The 13,793-nt window shown below is 40.4% G+C and overlaps 1 protein-coding gene across 3 annotated transcripts in view; it reads left to right on the top strand.

The window, feature by feature from the left end:
- The window catches only part of MACF1 (microtubule actin crosslinking factor 1), a 317,520-nt gene that overhangs the window by 162,397 nt on the left and 141,330 nt on the right, over positions 1-13,793 (top strand). For all 3 annotated transcript variants that reach the window (XM_039244487.1, XM_039244489.1, XM_039244488.1), the window contains exons 16-25: positions 800-877; positions 1,484-1,645; positions 3,472-3,576; positions 4,475-4,570; positions 5,688-5,813; positions 8,375-8,527; positions 10,097-10,251; positions 11,023-11,149; positions 11,735-11,918; positions 12,343-12,512. In XM_039244487.1, coding sequence (XP_039100418.1) covers positions 800-877; positions 1,484-1,645; positions 3,472-3,576; positions 4,475-4,570; positions 5,688-5,813; positions 8,375-8,527; positions 10,097-10,251; positions 11,023-11,149; positions 11,735-11,918; positions 12,343-12,512 — 1,356 coding nt within the window. The remainder of the gene's footprint in view (positions 1-799; positions 878-1,483; positions 1,646-3,471; positions 3,577-4,474; positions 4,571-5,687; positions 5,814-8,374; positions 8,528-10,096; positions 10,252-11,022; positions 11,150-11,734; positions 11,919-12,342; positions 12,513-13,793) is intronic.

Here is a 13,793-nt window from a genome sequence, read left to right as displayed (position 1 = left end):
ATACATCATCTGGTGCTCCTCACAAGTGCATTCCTTTTTTTTTTTTTTTTTAAAGTTTATGTATTTATTTTGAGTGGGGTAGGGGAGGGACAGAGAGAAGAAGTAGACAGGGAGAATCCCAAGCAGTCTCTGCAGTTGTCAGCAGAGAGCCTGATGTGGGGCTTGAACACACAAACCATGAGCCGAAGTTGGACACTTAGCCAACTAGGCCACCCAGCCACCCCACAAGTGTACTCCTTAATCCCTATCACCTGTTTAACCCATCCCCTTGCCCACCTCCCCTCTGGTAATGATCAGTTTGTTCTCTTTCGTTAAGAGTCTGTTTCTTGGTTTGACCCATAATGTTTTGTTTTGTTTTTTTATTTTTTATTTTATTTTATTTTTTTTAAATTTTTTTAAATGTTTTATTTATTTCTAGGAGAGAGAGAGACAGCATGAGCAGGGGAGGGTCAGAGAGAGTCAGAGACTCTGAAACAGGCTCCAGGCCCTGAGCTGGCAGTCAGCACAGAGCCCGACGCGGGGCTCGAACCCACGAACCGCGAGATCATGACCTGAGCGAAAGTCTGATGCTTAACCGACTAAGCCACCCGGGCGCCCCTTGTTTTGTTTTTTAAATCAAGTTAGTTGACGTATAGTGTTTCTCCAGGCTTTACAACCTGACCAAGAGATTTGTTATCTCAACTTCTGTTTCTTGGGTAATCAATCCCTAACTGTGTGCAGACATAGCTGAAACCATACATTACATACAGTTTACTTACTCTTTCTCTAATACATCTTTATTTCGTTCCTTTCTTATCAGGGAAAAATGTCCCAGAATTTCCATACTAGTTATGTTGAAACTCTTGGAAAGCTGGAGACACAATATTGTAAACTAAAGGTGAGTTTTGACTCTTTTGTTCTCTACATGGACAATCTAGTTCCTTCCAAACAACTGTCTTCCGTAATTCAGAAAGTCTGTGGTTTGGCCCTGTTTTGGTTTTCTCCTTATTAGGTTATATCATTTACTGTGCAATTGTTCATATGTATTACAACATTTTCTCAATTTTTTTTGTGGATCAGAAATCACTGCCCCAGAAAGTTTAAATTAAGTAGAACCTGTCCCAGTTTCTGTGTTTTGCCAAAGCAGTGCCTGTATATGCTTTGAGACACCAGAACAAAAAGTCTGAGATTGGTAGGAAGGAGACTCTTCTGTCTGTTTTTCATTCCTGTCTTTTCAAGATTGTCCAGAGTAGGACAGGCCTAGGGTCATTCTTTATTCAGGGAGCCCCACAAAAGCCTGGTAAGTTCTAATTTTTTGCAGGGCTCTGGGATTCCTGTGCCAAACTTGTACTAAATTTAAATTTGGGTCCATGGAGGAGCACCCAGAGATGAAAAATCAAGGCTAAATTTATTTTCTGCATTATTCTTTACTTTGATGTCACATGTGCTCTCTTCTACAGATGAAAGCCTAGCAGTCTAACCTTGTAATCCCTGCTTTGTCTAGGAAACTTCCAGCTTCCGGATGAGGCACCTTCAGAGCCTGCATAAATTTGTCTCCAGAGCTACAGCTGAGTTGATCTGGTTGAATGAGAAGGAGGAGGAAGAACTAGCATATGATTGGAGTGACAACAATCCCAATATCTCAGCCAAAAGAAATTACTTCTCTGTGAGTGTAGCACAACAGACCTGTCATATTTATGTAAGAGCAGAAGGAGACAGAGAGAGGCTAGTCTGTTGAGAGCTTGGATTTCTGGATTTGCATTTTGCTAGGTAGAAATAGGGACCCAGACCCCCTGCTTAATGCGTCTGTGCGTGTGAGATATGCTCATGGAGAGAGGGGAAGGAAACCAAGCCCTACAATGAATTTACTTAGCATGTGTTTAGAAGGACAATGTTTTGGACAGTGAGAATATTGGGCTGCAAGTTGAGTTATTTCAGAATAGCTTTGTGTTTAGGATGACAGGCTTTGGAGTGAGAGAGACCGGAGTTCCAATTAACTCCTCCACTAACTGGCTCTGTGACCTTGGGCCAGTCATTTAACTTCTGGACCTCTGTGAAATGGGATGATAGTATCACTTCAAAGGCTTGTGTAAAAGATTGACTAAGCTAATATAGGGAAAGCACTTAGTGTAGGGCTTAGTCTTGTTTAATTGAGGCATACTCTTGGCTTTTTGCAAATTCTGAATTCTGTTAAATTCACTTAAATTTTTGGTCAAATATCTTCATTTGTAAAATGGGAAGGGAAATTTAACATTGGACAACGACAACACTTGTTTATTCTTTTTCAGTCAATACAGTGGGGTTGTTTTCTTTCTAAGTGTAGAAAGATTTTGTAAACTCTGTGCAAATAGAAAACTTAAAAAAAATTTTTTTAATGTTTATTTTTGAGAGAGACACTGATAGAGTGTGAGTGGGGGAGGAGCAGAGAGAGAGAGGGATACACAGAATCTGAAGCAGGCTCCAGGCTCTGAGATGTCAGCACAGAGTCTGTTGTGGGATTGGAACTCACGAATGGTGAGATCATGACCTGAGTCGAAGTTGGATGCTTAACCAACTAAGCCACCCAGACACCCCAGGAAGCTTTTTTATTCATTTACTTTAGATTCTTTTAAATTCCTTTAGAATTAAAAAAAAATATAAACTTCTGATCAGAGAATAGCATATGATTCGTCTAAAATAAAGAAGAAAGAATAAATGCTCTAATACAATAAACTGTCTGAGAATGGAAATCAGGCTATGGTAAAGATAAAAAGAAAGTGCTTAGAAAGAAGGGATCAAATGTGACAGCAAAGATCAGTACCCAGCTTTATAGAATAGCTAACATCTAAATTGAGTCCTGCAGTGTTAACAGAATATAAAGCCAGAGGAGGGCACTGAAGGCTGATGGAATAATCTGAGCAAAGCCAGTGAGTCACTGATGGGGATCTCAGGGTGTGTCAGGTACTGTGTTAGGGGACATGAACCAGCCACTCCTGCCAAGTTATCTCCTTTCTCTGTCTCCAGTGCTCACCTGTGTTCCCCTGCTTTTTCAGGTCTGACCCAGGTCCCTTATCCTTTGTAAATTATTGTCCAGTAATTCTAGCTTTTTTGCTCTTTGAAATCCTCTGGCATGTGCTGTTTTTTCCTCTCATTTTGGCAGTGACCCTGTGGAGTCTCCTTTATTTTTTTATTTTTATTTTTTTTTAACATTTTTTATTTATTTCTAGGAGAGAGAGAGAGAGACAGCGTGAGCAGGGGAGGGTCAGAGAGAGAGGGAGTCACAGACTGAAACAGGCTCCAGGCTCTGAGCTGGCAGTCAGCACAGAGCCCGACGCGGGGCTTGAACCCATGAACCGTGAGATCATGACCCAAGCGAAAGTCGGACGCTTAACCGACTAAGCCACCCAGGCGCCCCTGTGGAGTCTCCTTTAAAGTGGGGCAGGGAACAAAACTTTTTCTTTATTGCTTCCCCCTTAATTGTACTTACTGCATCTAGTTGAATTCAATTTTCAGGAGTTGACAATGCAGCTGGAGGAGAAACAAGATGTGTTTCGGTCTCTACAAGATACAGCAGAGCTGCTGTCACTTGAGAACCACCCAGCCAAGCAGACTGTGGAGGTATGTGACTTGAGAATGTATGAGGGTCAAGTGCTTAGGGTTGTCATAATAGAAGCATCCAACTCAGAGACTTTGTTCTTCTGAAACACCTGAAGGAAGTGTTGGTGATCATTTGTCTTGGATCTTTTCTCTTCATCCCAGCCCCCAAAAGACTACAAACAAAAGAGAATAGGATGAGAAAGTAGAAGAAATACTGACTCCTATTGAATCATACATTTTAAATAAGCATCCAGGCAGGCCGTCTGTTGTTGGTGTGGTGCATTTTGTCTGGAGAAGAGAGAGAGTGGGGGAATCTGAGAGGGATTTATTCACGCTCAGGTTTTGCTGATCATTTACAGTTGACCCTTGAACAACAGGGTTTGAACTATGTAGCCATCTTATATGCAGATTTATTTTCTAAATACTGTATGATACTATAAATGTATTTTCTTTTCCTTATGATTTTTTTAGTAACATTTTCTTTGCTATAGCTTACTTTATTGTAAGCATATAGTATATATACAGTATATGTACATACAATATACAAAATATGTGTTTATTGACTGTTCATGTTATCAGTAAGGCCTCTAGTCAGCAATAAGCTATTAGCAGTTAAGTTTCTGGGGAGTCAAAAGTCATATGTGGATTTCTGACTGCAAGGGGGTTCAGTACCCCATCCCCTCCATTGTTCAAGGGTCAGCTGTAGCTGCAATTGAGTGTGGAAGAGGCCTTTTCTATGTAACCCATGTGGGATAAAAGACAAGCCTGTTTCTCATGGGAAGCACTCAGCAGATGCCCGTCAAGCATCTCCGTGTATCTTCTGTTGGCCTATCATTAGCAGAGTTGGACCTGGAAGAGAGCATCACACATGTATCTTGCTAAACCCCTGCCTTTCTGTTCATGTGCTTGGCTCTTGCAGGCTTACAGCGCCGCGGTCCAGTCCCAGTTGCAGTGGATGAAGCAGCTATGCTTGTGTGTTGAGCAGCATGTAAAAGAGAATACTGCTTACTTTCAGGTATGTGAACTTTGTGTTTGTGTCTGTGCACATCTGTGTGTGTGTGTGTGTGTGTGTGTGTGTGTGTGTTCACAAGCATCAGAGAGGATGAGGAGAATACCCTTTTCCATTCAGACAAGGATTTTATGTACCTCTATTTGCACACAAGCCTGCACATGGAAAAGGTGAGGTGAAAAGCACATCCGTATCAGTTAAACCACCACTTTACTGTGTAAACCACCACTCCCAAAGGACAGCTGCTTAAAACAAAAATCTGTTGGTTAGTTCTTGATTCTGTGGTTTGGTAATTTGGGCTAGGCTCAGTCGAGATGAGAAAGGATGATTTTCTCATCTTGCTTCATTTATGGATGGCTGCAGGCAGCTGGCAGGCAGGCTAGGGGCTGGTTGGTTGCAAATGGCATCACTTCCACGTCTGATGGTTGGTGGGGGTGATGGGGTACAAATCCACATGCAAGTGTGTAACATCTGATAGGCTAGCCTAGGCTTCTTTACATTTGTTCCACAAATGACCAGAGAGAGTGAGCCCCAGTACACAAGCCCTTTTTTTCTGCTGTCACATTTATTATGTCATTGGGCAAAGCAAGTCAGGTGCCTGGGCCCAGCTTCAAGGGAAGAAGTAGACCCTCCTCCCTCTGATGGGAGAAGCTGTAAAATCCCAGCACCATTTTTCTTTCTTCAGTCTATCACAAGGTCAAGAACATATTCCTTATTTTCAGATGAGGATGGGAAGAGGAAATAACCTGTTGCCTCTGTTGGGGTTTGCCCTAAATTAAATAATCTCCCTGATCGCTTTATATTCTTATCAGTTAATTGGAACATTTGATCATGCGACCTTTAGGTTTTTCATGACACCTGCCTCACAGCCAAGTATCCTCACTAGCAGTGTTTCTGAGAAGGGGAAGCTGACTGATGTTTCTCTAGGGTTCAGTAGGCTTTGTGGTTGTCATCACTAACATTTCCCAGATGTGGCGTTTTATGCCCTCAGTTTCCACTCCTGTGGATTTTGTAATGAAGTATCATCAATCCAGGAGAGGAATTACAGTGAGATTGCTCTTTCTTGGTCAACATCTGTGTGTTGTGATGTGTTGAGCATGGGGTCCTGCTTTTGTCCCCACAGTTCTTCAGTGATGCACGGGACCTGGAATCATTCTTGAGGAACCTCCAAGACTCCATCAAACGAAAATACTCCTGTGACCACAACACCAGCTTATCTCGCCTCGAGGACCTGCTCCAGGACTCCATGGTGGGTGTTGCATCAGCGGGGTGATTACTCCTGAGAAACAGAGTAAACCATATCAGCCGCTGCTGTTTATATCCTTGAAAGCTGTAGGGTAATGGCTGCTTATATCCTTGAAAGCTATATGGTAATGGGTTAGTGTTATAAACTTTGGCTCACGTTCAAATAGAGTTTAATCCCAATTTTGTTCTGTCTTTTTCTTTTTTTTTTTTTTTTTCCTGTCCTTAAAGAAGTTGCTAATAGGAATCCTTTGGGTATGCTGTTGAAGTAAAGGCCTAGGCCTCTCCCCTGAGCCACTTAGTGCTCACTATGCTTGTCTTTGCATTGTTCCTATTTTAATTCAAAAGTTGAGACCAAAGATGAGGTGTAGAGCATGAAAAATAGTGTTTAAGGGGATTAGGTGACATCAAATTCTTTTTTCACTCTCTCATGCAAAGAGAATTTAAACAAAACCAAATCAATGAATTAGACTTTAGTTATAATTTTCCTCTGTGGTAATTTTGTTTTGGTAAAATGAGGTATTAGAATATTGATTTTAATTAAGGATGATGTTAAAATATTAATTAGATATAGTGCAATATTTGTCAAATTTATGTAGCAGTATTAACTTTGAGAAAATATTTTTGCATCCAGTATTTACTCCAAATCAATTTTATATTCATTTTCTCCAATGAATTATTCTTTCAGAAATGCTGATAATAAAATCAGAGCAGGAATGTTTACATGTAGTAAATGTATATTACACAGAGTTGGCAGGACAAGGCACCAGCTACATCCCAAATTAAGATAGAAGAGTATGTAATAGGGAAATTATTTTTTCTATATGAGAAGCCAGAGGATTCCCACATTTCAGTAGAAAATTATAAATAAGAGAACCAGAGAACTCAAAACTTTTTCATAGGTGAAACTTGGGTATTTGTGAACATTAGTTGATTGTTTATTGATTTATTTTTACACTTTCAGGTATTATTAACCTATGAATGGGTTCACATTCAGTGTTTTACCTGGGCCAGTAACCTGTTAATTTAATGAACTTGGAATGAAGGATAAAAGCCTGACTTTTTAGATGTTGTCTCTAGAATGTCTCTCTTGGAGGTACTTCAAGTATGAAGGAGGAATATAATAATCCTTGGCTATTATCTCCTCCCTTCCACAGAGTACCTTCCTGTCTTAGGGTAACTTCTCTGCAATTGTTGTCATATCTTCTCTTCTCGAGGGTCGCTGCTCTGTTCCCTCCTCTCCAGGTCAGGGGCATCGGGTTGGCGGCGTCATCTGGGCATGAAGTCACCTGGGTCTGCTCCTCAGCTTTTCCTCAGCTTGTCCGTCAGGTTCGGGAGCATCTGTCATGGCTTCTGGTTCTTTTCAGAACTTTTACCACGCTGAGCACTTGGTCTCTGGAGCTTGAGATGTTTGGCTGTGGGTTAGACAGAAATTGACATCTTTATTGCAAGGAAACGGAAATGGGTAGACCAGCTCTCAAGTATGGAAGAGTGTGGCTGTCTCCCTAATATATTCCATTCCTCTTTCTTAACTAATAAGTTAAAGTTGTATTTCTTCCAATCATGCTCCCGGGGACAGGCACAGGTAGTTTATTTAAGCATTTCTTTTTCTTTACTTGCATATTCTTAATTCTTTAATGGCATTTCTTAACATTATTAACTCTTTACTCTCATCACATCTACTTCCATCCTAAGAAAGTCCTCTTCTAAGGACTTTTTATACCTCAAAATGGGCTTGACACATCCTGATAATACATGAAAGTTATCCTTTACTCTCTAACACAATTGGCAGTACATTGCTACCAATTTTGTGGACAAGAAGTTCATTAGTTTTTAAGATAATTGGGTTTGTAGAGACTTGAGAGTTTCAATTTTGCATGATGCTTCTTTCAAACCAGTCAAATTTATGTGCACATGGCACAGCAAGACACTAAAAGGTAAACCCTGAATCATTTGTCATGTCTTCACCAACAGCATTGGTTTATAAATTGTTGGTGGAAGAGCTAAGATCTTTCTCTAGAAAGTTTGACTCAATTTTTAAGAAAGCGAAATAGTAGTAGTAGAGCTTGGGAGGTATAATTATTTAAAAATTCCTTAAAGAGCACAATACTAGCTTCTCCTCCGCAGAAGGCAAGAACTGGCTTCTACCAGTAAGAAAGCAAATAATAATAATAGCGACAGCAATGTTGTTATTATTGTTTTTAAATTTCCATGCTTTCTGCACCTTATTTGGGGAAATCCTTTGTTAGTGTGTATAGCTGTATTTGGCAGCTGGCAGTTCTTTTTTTTGTTTTTGTGTTTCCATTATTTTTGCATGTGGCTTCATGATTCATTGAAAAGGGCACAGGGAGAAAGCTGAGCAATTTGAATATAAAAGCGCTTGGAGAAGACAAGAAATATCCTCTCCTTTTTTCTTTATCTTTGTGTTTCTAAGATGGCTCCACCAAGGATCCCTACTTAACTGAGAAATGACATTCTCTGAGGGAGTGGAGCACTCAGTTTTCTTTGTTGACTCAGTCACCCTGAGTAGCAGCATTAATGTCTTTTGTGTTTCTTCTCACTTTGTAGGATGAAAAGGAGCAGCTAATACAGTCCAAGAGTTCCGTTGCCAGTCTTGTTGGGAGATCAAAAACCATCGTTCAGCTAAAGCCACGCAGTCCCGACCACGTGCTAAAGAGTACCATATCTGTGAAGGCTATTTGTGACTATCGACAAATAGAGGTGAGGAGGAAAGGTACCTCTGGCTCCAGAAGGAAGGGAGGGAGAAGCAAAGCCTTCAGTTAGAGGTATGATAGGGAAAGGCCTAATGATACAGGTTTTTTGTTTTTTAATTAGAACTTAAACAGTCTTTAAGAAAAAAAAAAAAGCCCAAACTCTACAATCTTGACCTGCTCCCAGCCTCCATGATTGGTATCATCATCCACTTGATTTCCTAAGTGATGTCCCTGAGCCATATCTTTGGCTTTTCCTCTCACCCCCACAACTTTGTAGTCCCTAAGTCATATCTTTGGCTTTTCCTCTCTTATCCTCACAACTAGTAGGAAAACCAAATCAATACCAACTTGCAAATAAATATCTCTTAGATTAGATGTACTTCTTTCTGCCCTTGCAGCTACGACCCTCAGTTAGACCATAATTCCTTTCCTTTGAATAATGGCAGTAGCCTCCCCATTCAATGCATTCTCTATTCTTCTGCCAGCATGATCTTCAAAGAAAAAAAATTATTCCCATACTTCCATCCTACAATAATCCACAGTTCTGTTTAGATGGCCTAAATTCCTTAATATGGCTTCAAGGTCCTGAATAATCCTTCTTTATCTTTCTAGGCAAGACTGGGTCATGTCCCTTCCATGCATTCCCTGGTAAATTGCATTTGTCTTACAGTATTATAACTCTTTACCCCCACCAGAATATGTGGACTATCAACCATGTTTGTTAGTTTACCATCTTACCATGCTGATGTCCAGTGGCCCAGGAACATTCTAGGCACATAATAGACTCAGTAAATATTTGTAATGCATAAGAATGAACTTCTCTGGCACTTTTCTGTGTCTCAGTATTTCTGTCTATAAAACAGGGATGATGATGTTGGTTCCTTGTCTCCCAAGAAAGAGAATTGATGATTCCAAAATACTTAAATCTTTTCAGGGATTTGAGTGGGAACAAGAGGGAGGATGAGAAAGTATCACAAAAGCAGAGCTGAGATTATTCATGTCCCTTTAACCTTTACCCTAATGGTTGTAGATGCAGAGAGATTGCTTTTGGAGGTGTTAAGACAGTCCCTTTAGAACTTCCATATACTGAGTTACTTGACCTGTAATAAACATTAACAAACACGCTTCCTTGATTTCTTTGATGTCACAACCTTTCCTGTGTTGTGTATATTTATATATAAGGTTATCTTTTCATCAAAATCGGAAACCCTCACTAAGTGATGGCAGATCTCCAAAATGATTTTTTTTAATCTTTTATGTTTTATTTATTTCTGAGAGAGAAAGAGAGAGAGAGACAGCATGAACAGGGGAGGGTCAGAGAGAGAGGGAGACACAGAATCTGAAACAGGCTCCAGGCTCTGAGCTGGCTGTCAGCACAGAGCCCGACGCAGGGTTTGAGCCCACGAACTGTGAGATCGTGACCTGAACCGAAGTCAGACGCTCAACCGACTGAGCCACCCAGGCGCCCCAAAATGATTTTTTTTCTTAAGCATTTCATAGCTTTGGGATCAGGCACCACATCATAATGGGTTGTTGGTTTATCCATTAGCAGTAACTTGTGGGTTTGTCTCTTCAGATCACCATTTGCAAGAATGATGAATGTGTGTTGGAAGATAATTCGCAGAGGACCAAGTGGAAAGTGATCAGCCCCACAGGGAATGAGGCGATGGTCCCATCAGTCTGTTTCCTCATCCCCTCACCCAATAAGGATGCCATTGAGATGGCCAGCAGGTAACTTTGCCTAGCTGCCACTGTGTACTGCCACCTGTGCTGCTTGGCTGGAGTGAATTGATGGAGGGATGCATCTGCATTTGCAGTCTTAAACAGAGCAGCCAAGTTTTAAAGTTTCTTTTGGGAAAGACCTCCGATTAAGATAGCAAGTCTTGCACTTGCAGCTACGTAGGAGGTTTTCAGTAAATCCGTTTGTAAGTCTTCCAGAAGTTTAGAATGAATCAGGCACAGGATGTTTTAGAAAAAAATCTTTCCAGTCCTTCACACTGCAGTCTTCGTTGTCGTCATCATCGTCTTCTTCTTCTTCTTCTTTTAATATGCCAGATGACTTTTTAAGTTGTTATTAACTTTTAAACATTTTAGCAGTTCTGTGACTATATAGACCACAGCAATGTACTTTTAAAGCATTGATAGGGATTGTTGTTTTTCAACAATTCCAAATGGGGTTATTTGATCTCTAATTTTCTCTGTTACTTATCTTCACGGGTGTATCCTATCTCTGACTTCCTTTGATTATGATATATAAAAGTAACATTTATAAGACTGCTAAACATGCTGACATCATAATACCATAGTAAATCCAAATTGTTTGAGTATCTCAGTTAATTTTGTTCTAAACATTGCTGTGTTGTTAGTATTTGATTACTTGCCTTTCTCTGCTCAGTATGTAAACCCAGTTCTGCTAAGGCAGTCACATCTTCCCCCTGAAAAGTCTCTGATGTGGAGCTCAGGTTTCAGAAAAGCCACAGCCAGGTTCTCTGTTGTTTCTAGGGTCGAACAGTCTTATCAGAAAGTGATGGCCCTTTGGCATCAGCTACATGTTAACACTAAAAGCCTTATCTCCTGGAACTATCTGCGGAAGGACCTTGACCTTGTAAAGACCTGGAACCTGGAAAAGGTAATTGTGAAAAGCCTTTCCTCAGGCTTACATCCTGTTGGCAAGCTTTTTTCAGAAGGAACTTTTTTTCGTTGCTATAAGACTCCTACCCACCCAAGGGAAGTAAAGTGCAGTCAGGGATAGTGTTTCAGAATTATGGGGGCCTAGGAAAGAAAAACAGCAGCCTGAATGGTTAAGGAAATTCCTGATGAAAACAAACAAGATCCTCGGTTTTCTTGGCCAACCAAAGTCTTCTTCTCACTATGCGGGACGAGCAGCTCTTGAATAGATGTATTCCTGTATTATAGGAATAATGGTGAATTAACCATTAGTCAGGGTTGTGTACAGTAGGGCACAGTGGGTGCTTCTAGGGTGCTAGTATTATTGTTTCTTGATCTGAATATTGATAACATGGATAAGTTCTTTTTGTAAAAAAAAAAAAAAACATATTTACAGTTACGGTGTGTGCAACTGATTTGTCTATATGTTAAACATCAGTAAAAAGGAGAAAAGGAGAATGTATTATGTTCCCATTCTATTGAAATTTCTTTTATTTCCATTTCTCTCTCTCTCTCTCTCTCTCTCTCTCTCTCTCTCTCTCTCTAGCTTCGATCCTCAGCTCCAGGGGAGTGCCACCAGGTTATGAAGAACCTCCAGGCCCACTATGAAGACTTTCTGCAGGATAGCCGTGACTCTCTACTCTTTTCTGTGGCTGATCGTTTGCGCTTGGAAGAGGAGGTGGAGGCTTGTAAAACCCACTTTCAGCACCTGATGAAGTCCATAGAGAATGGTGTGTGCCTTGGAAAGAGGGAGAGGAATGGTGGAATGAGAGCCCTGAAGAGTGCTGCTGGACCCTTCATATAGACTAGAAAGCACCACCTTTTTACCATTTGAGTTGCTAAAAACTTGAGACAGGGAAAAACTTAACAGAGATGAATTATTCAAAATCAGATCATGGAAGAAGAGGCTGTATTTCAGTCATTGCTTATCAGCCTGTCACATTTTCTTGTGGAAATAACATGTTTCGATTCTTAAAGATGAGTATATAATGCAGGGAGTTTGGGATCAGGCAGAAGGTTCCCCCCATATAAGGCCTTGCTTTCATTTAGGAATATCAGGTCTGCTGCTCTCCATCTAAGGGTGAGTCTCTTGTTTTCAGATTTGTTGATTTCTCTTGTGGTGGTTAATGGTATTCTGTACTTGTGCATTCACAGAGGACAAAGAAGAAACTGTGGCCAAGACGTACATTTCAGAGCTGAAGAATATCCGACTACGCCTGGAGGAGTGTGAACAGCGGCTGGTCAAGCGAATTCAGTCTCCAGCCAGTTCTAGGACTGACAAAGATGCCCGGCAGGACAATGCATTAAGGATCGCGGAGCAAGAGGTAAGCCTCAAGCAAGGTGGCTGCCAGCTGCAGTGCACATGCTTTCAGAGTGAATTGGGTGTCAAGACAATATGGAGCCTAAGAAATAAGACAATAGACTCCTGGCATTCCTACTCGAGAGTCCTTCCCTGCAGCATGTAAATGCCTTTTATCTATGGCAAAGCCTGATTTCAGCTCCCAGTGTGTTGCTGAATGTTGATTAGTTTTCTACGCACTTGGGGAGGCAAACTGACTGGCAGATTTTTCTAAGCGCAGCATTTGGGCTACATATTTTAAGACTGCTTGGTAGAGATGCTACTATCTGCTCTATCCCTTATGTGCATGTGGTACTTTCTATGACGTAGTTACCATCAGCCATATGATGCAAAAAATACTAAGGAAAGACTCAGATTCTTTTCTAGGCTCTGATGCACACTTGACTTTCAGCAAGTTAACTCTCATTCTTTGTTTCCTTTCTTATAAAATGGATATGATAATAGAATCCAAACTATATCACTTAATTCCACAGTTTTCCAAAACTTTGGAAGTGATCTAGTATATATAATGAGTTTTCTAAAAATGTAAAATGCCATCAAAATGTAGGGCAGTGTTTGTTTCTGAAGTAAAAGCAGCAAATATTAACTGCTTTGTTATGTGCTCATAGGTGTGTAAAGGGAGTAACCCAAAGTCCTTGCTTTGGGCTTATAATGTAGTTTAAAGAAGAATAAAAGGTTGAAGTCACAATTAGAAACTTCAGTATAAGAGATATTTTAAGATAGTACCTAGAATATTCACAGATTTCAAAGCAAATAGTGCTATAGGAATTTAGAGTATTATTAGACCATTTCTACTTAGGATGATACGAGAGAGCTCTTTAAAGAATATTAGTGGGGTGGCTCAGTCGGTTAAGCATCAGACTTCCACTCAGGTCATGATCTCACTGTTCATGGGTTGGAGCCCTGCATTAGGCTCTGTGATTACAGCTCAGAGCCTGGAGCTTGCTTCAGATTCTGTGTCTCCTTCTCTCTCTGCCCCTTGCCTACTCGTACTCTGTCTCAAAATGAAATAAACATTTAAAATATTTAAAAAAAAAAAAAAAGAATATTAGATTTGACCTGGGAGCCTGAAGGAATGGAAAGGACTGGCTAAATTAGGAATGATTTTTCTTAACCTTCTCAGTTATTCCAAAGTGTAAAGAAGTGGATGAGTGGGCAGTGTAATTTTCAGTGGCCAAGAGGGATCTAATATGCCTGAACAAAGCATATCATATAAACCTGTAATTTTCATATTGAAACTTACAAG

Source organism: Hyaena hyaena, unplaced genomic scaffold (assembly GCF_003009895.1).
Source record: "Hyaena hyaena isolate Hyena2069 unplaced genomic scaffold, ASM300989v1 scaffold_237, whole genome shotgun sequence".
NCBI lineage: Eukaryota > Metazoa > Chordata > Mammalia > Carnivora > Hyaenidae > Hyaena > Hyaena hyaena.
This window is presented reverse-complemented; position numbering and strand designations above follow the sequence as displayed.